At 43.1% G+C, this 5,000-nt stretch overlaps 1 protein-coding gene across 1 annotated transcript in view; it reads right to left on the minus strand.

Moving 5' to 3' along the window:
- Positions 1-354: 354 nt before the first annotated feature.
- The window catches only part of LOC125043641, a 13,320-nt gene continuing 8,674 nt past the window's right edge, over positions 355-5,000 (minus strand). Inside the window, exons 3-5 of the mRNA XM_047639876.1 lie at positions 1,442-1,568; positions 888-995; positions 355-565 (exon numbers count right to left, since the gene is read on the minus strand). Coding sequence (XP_047495832.1) covers positions 421-565; positions 888-995; positions 1,442-1,568 — 380 coding nt within the window. The 3' untranslated portion in view covers positions 355-420. The remainder of the gene's footprint in view (positions 566-887; positions 996-1,441; positions 1,569-5,000) is intronic.

Consider the following 5,000-nt stretch of genomic DNA (forward strand, 5'->3'; position numbering starts at 1 on the left):
TTCATAAATACAGAAGAAGATTTTAAAGGTGATGTGGAAATTGAAATGTGGCGAAGAAAAGAAAAAAAAAATCAGTGGGTCTCAAAAGGTAATAAAAAAAACACCACAGACTGAAATGGCGTTCCCTCCTTCTCCTTGTTCATTCCTTTCATTTTCTCCTCTTCCCCATCTCATTTTTATTCCCCCCTCCTCTTCCTCATCTCTTGATTCTTATTCTTCCTCACCCTCCTCTGATGCCTTCTATTTAACCCTTCGTCGACCTTCTATTTCCTCCTTCTCTTCTTCTCTTCTTCCACTTCCTCCTCCTCCTCCACCTTCTTCTTATCCTCCTCCCCTTCCTGCTTCTTCTTCTTTTCCTCCTCTTCTTCCTCTTCCACCCTCTTCCTCCTCGTCTCCCTCTTCCTCTCCACGTCCCATTCCTCAGAGGTCGTTGATGCCCTCAAAGAGCTTGAACAGCGACATAGGACAATCCGGATAAGCCGACCAGCAGCTCCCATAAGCTCTTCCGTAGTATTCGGCGTTAACGTAATCGTACAGTTCGCTGGAACTTGATCCGTAAGAGGCGCTGCAGGACGGAAGGGACGGAGAGAGAGAAAGATGGATGGATTCATTGGATTTAGTTGGATTTAACGGGATTATGTTTTTTTTTTTTTTATTATTGTTTGGGTTTTGTATTAGATCGCTTTATATTAAGTATTACTATTTTTTTAATCATTTTTATCATTTCTATTACTATTTTAAAATTAGGCTGGGTATGTTTGGCCAAATGTGTCTGGATTTTATATTATATCTTTTCTTTTTTCATGTTTTAATGTAGTAAGTATATTCAACGATGGAATCAAAATCGACGCATAAAAGAAAACGGAGTAATGATAGGGGAGACTCACGTAAGCACGATGTTGATAATTTCTCCGAATAGTCCATCGTCTCTCAGAGGAGACTCGGCGACTTCACACACAGCCCGCAGAAGACATGACTTTCCGTTTAATCCGAACCTGTTCATGAAAGGGAAATTATTTTTTTTACATTTTATTTATATGTAGTTTATTCCATCCAAGTCTGTCTGTTGAATACTACTCTGATGTTGCTGTACCATTAGATTTTTAAAAATGTTGCATTCGGAATAATACGCTGTCTTAGAGACAGTTTATTAGTTCAACAGGTGTGTGTGTGTGTGTGTGTGTGTGTGTGTGTGTGTGTGTGTGTGTGTGTGCGTGTGCGTGTGCGTGTGCGTGTGCGTGTGCGTGTGCGTGTGCGTGTGCGTGTGCGTTTGCGTGTGCGTGTGCGTGTGCGTGTGCGTGTGCGTGTGCGTGTGCGTGTGCGTGTGTGTGTGTGTGTGTGTGCGTGTGCGTGTGCGTGTGCGTGTACGCTTCCACATCCGCCATCAACAACCTCGTTGTATGCCTCTAATTCTCAAGATCAGCTGGACGTATCAACGCACCTGCTTAGGGTATCGATGAGGACGGAGTAGATGCCCATGCGGTCGTCGTCCATCCTGCCGGAGTAGGTGATCTGCGTGGCGTTGGGCAGCTTGATGGTAAACGGGAGTTCGATGTCGAGGTAGCCAGCTGGAGGGTCGAGGAGAAGGTGACGTGTTAGCTAATTGGCTTTTATGAAGTGGTTGTTTATCTATACCGTGCGTAGGGCATTCGATAAACAGCAGCAATAGGTATTCTTCGCTGGGAAAAAAAAAAACGGTTTTGTTATCCAGTTATTGCATCGTATACAAATGCCACTTGTGGTGAAATAATATTCAATCTTTCTTTTCCTATCCCTCTCCCTCTCCAATTCGCATTCACATTCCCATTCCCTCTCCTTCCCCATATCCCATTCCCATTCCCTCTCCTTCCCCTTCTCCTTCTCCCTCTTCCTCTCCCTCTCCCTCTCCCTCTCCCTCTCCCTCTCCCTCTCCCTCTTCCTCTCCCTCTTCCCCCTCTCTCTCCCTCTCTCCCCCCCTCTCTCTCTCTCTCTCTCTCTCTCTCTCTCTCTCTCTCTCTCTCTCTCTCTCTCTCTCTCTCTCTCTCTCTCTCTCGCTCTCTCTCGCTCTCTCTCTCGATCTCTCTCTCGCTCTTTTTCTCGCTTGCTCTCTCGCTCTCTCTCTCGCTCTCTCTCTCGCTCTCTCTCTCGCTCTCTCTCTCGCTCTCTCTCTCGCTCTCTCTCTCGCTCTCTCTCTACTCTCTCTCGCTCTCTCTCTACTCTCTCTCCCTCCCTCTCGCTCTCTCTCCCTCCCTCTCGCTCTCTCTCCCTCCCTCTCGCTCTCGCTCTCTCTCCCTCCCTCTCGCTCTCTCTCCCTCCCTCTCGCTCTCTCTCCCTCCCTCTCGCTCTCTCTCCCTCCCTCTCGCTCTCTCTCCCTCCCTCTCCCTCTCCCTCTCCCTCTCTCTCTTTTATCGACGAAGGTTTCGAAGGCATGCGTGGACCCAGTCGATACCTGACAGCTTAAACCAACAACATCTGGTCATTGTCAGAGATGGTTTTAATACTCACCTTCCGGCTTTGTCTCTTATGCCCGCCCTGGTTGCCGCGTGGGGCGTTTCCCTTGTTTGGGTGTGCATCTACATATATTCATTCGAATATATGAATGAGTACATCCATACATATGTGTATGTGCTGATATGTGTGTGTGTGTCACGTATATGTCAGATATGTTTATATACAACATATACACACACATATACGAACACAAAATACATACTTAAATACATACATATACACACCCATACATACATATATACATACAATACATACGTGTGTGTGGTTTGGTGTTTATGTGCGTTAATATAACTAATCTGTCTGCAACCGGACGTGTCCACCTTATTATGACTATAGAGGTTATTTTCTTATGCTAATAGACAGCGGGCCGACCTTGGAAGCATCCGTTTATAATATTTAGCAGGTGGTAATGACGTCATAATTATACGTAAAACTTTGAGCTTTACATTCCTCTTGGTCACATTTCCTTTCCAGTCTTCTCATGCTCTCCTGTCTTTCTCTTTGTCTTTAATCTCCCTTCTCCTCCATATTTCCCTCATGTTCATTCATATATACTGAATGTTTTCTCTCTCTCTCTCTCTCTCTCTCTCTCTCTCTCTCTCTCTCTCTCTCTCTCTCTCTCTCTCTCTCTCTCTCTCTCTCTCTCTCTCTCTCTTTCTCTCTCTCTCTCTCTTTCTTTCTTTCTTTCTTTCTTTCTTTCTTTCTCTCTCTCTCTCTCGTTATCTCGATATCTTTCCCGCTATCTCTTTCTCTCTCTTTTCCTATCCTCTCTTTCTCTCATTTTCTATTCTCTCATTCTCTATTCTCTCATTCTCTATTCTCTCATTCTCTATTCTCTCATTTTCTAATCTCTCATTCTCTAATCTCTCATTTTCTATTCTATCATTCTCTATTCTCTCCTACCCTCAGCCTCCTTCCTTCCCTCTCTCCCTCCTCCCCCCCCCCCCTCCCCTTTCCAGTCACTCGTTTCTCTATGACATCACCGGGAAGAGATTTTGATCAAGTCATCACCCGGCGGGAATGACGTCACGCCATTCATCATTGCCACGGACCTGACATCTCCCCTCCCCCCCCCTCACCCCCCGCCCCCCCGTTCCGCCCCTTTCTGCGTCATTTCTCAGAGACGTTTTCTTGCCGTTGACGCGAGATTTGCTTGCATGGTGATGGTGATGATGAAGGTAAAGATGGTGATGGTGGTGGTTGTGATAGTGATGGGTGATGCTGGTGGAGGTGATAATGATGATTGTTTTGGTGGTGATGGTGGTAGTGATGGTGATGATGATGCTGACGATGATGATAATGATAATAACAATAATTAAGATAATAATGATAATGATAATAATAATAATAATAATAATTATTATTATTATTATTATTATTATTATTATCATTATTATTATTATTATTATTATCATTATTATCATAATAGTAATAATGATAATAATAGTGATGGTGATAATAGTATTGGAGATGATGATGATAAGAATAAAAATAATAATGATTGATGATATCAACAATGTTGATAAAACAATGATAATGATATTGATAATGAAAAGTATAATGATTTTAATGATGATGATGAAGATGGTAATAATAATAATAATAATAATAATAATAATAATAATAATAATAATCATGATGATGATAATGATAAAATAACAATAATGATATTGATAAAAAGGATGATGATGATAATAATGATGATAATAATAATAAAGACAAACAGACAAATCCTGGATGACAAACCCAAAATGCCCGCTTTATTTCCATAATTCGTCAAGTCATATTCACCGACATTTTCTACACCGTAAGTATTGTCATGTCGCCGTAAGTACTGTCATATCGCCGCAAGTACTGTCATGTCATCACAAGCACCGTCATTGACACAAAAGTCATTTCCAATATGTGAATAACATGATGAGTAGAGAAAAAAATGAGGTACGGAGAGAGAGAGAGAGAGAGAGAGAGAGAGAGAGAGAGAGAGAGAGAGAGAGGAGGGTGGGAAGGAGGGAGGAAAGGAGAAGGGGGGGGTAGAGGAAAAGGAGAAGGAGGGATAATGTAAGTGAGTGAGAGAAATAAGGAGGGAGGGAGGGCGAGAGGGAGGGAGGGAGGGAGGGAGGGAGGGAGGGAGGGGGAGAAAGAGAAAGAGAAAGAGAAAGAAAGAAAGAAAGAAAGAGAGAGAGTAAATCTGACAAAAGTTATAAAAAATCTTAATATCTCCCTTTCCCTCTCTCTCCCTCTCTCTCTCTTCCACCCTTGCTCTCTCTCCTTATCTCCCCTTCCCTCCCTCCCTCCCTCCCCCTCTCCCCTCGCGATGTCTCATGATGTCTCGTTGATCTCGGACATCAACATCACGCGACCGACAGATGTCACTGGGAAGGACTCAGCCGCGTGTGACTTGAGGCAAATTGCTGATCATCTCAGTGGGAGAATTGTCGAAATATTCTCTCCTCTTATTAAAAAAATATATATATTTTCTTTCCTATATTTTGTTTTCATTATTTATTTTG

The sequence above is a fragment of the Penaeus chinensis genome, chromosome 34 (assembly GCF_019202785.1).
Source record: "Penaeus chinensis breed Huanghai No. 1 chromosome 34, ASM1920278v2, whole genome shotgun sequence".
NCBI lineage: Eukaryota > Metazoa > Arthropoda > Malacostraca > Decapoda > Penaeidae > Penaeus > Penaeus chinensis.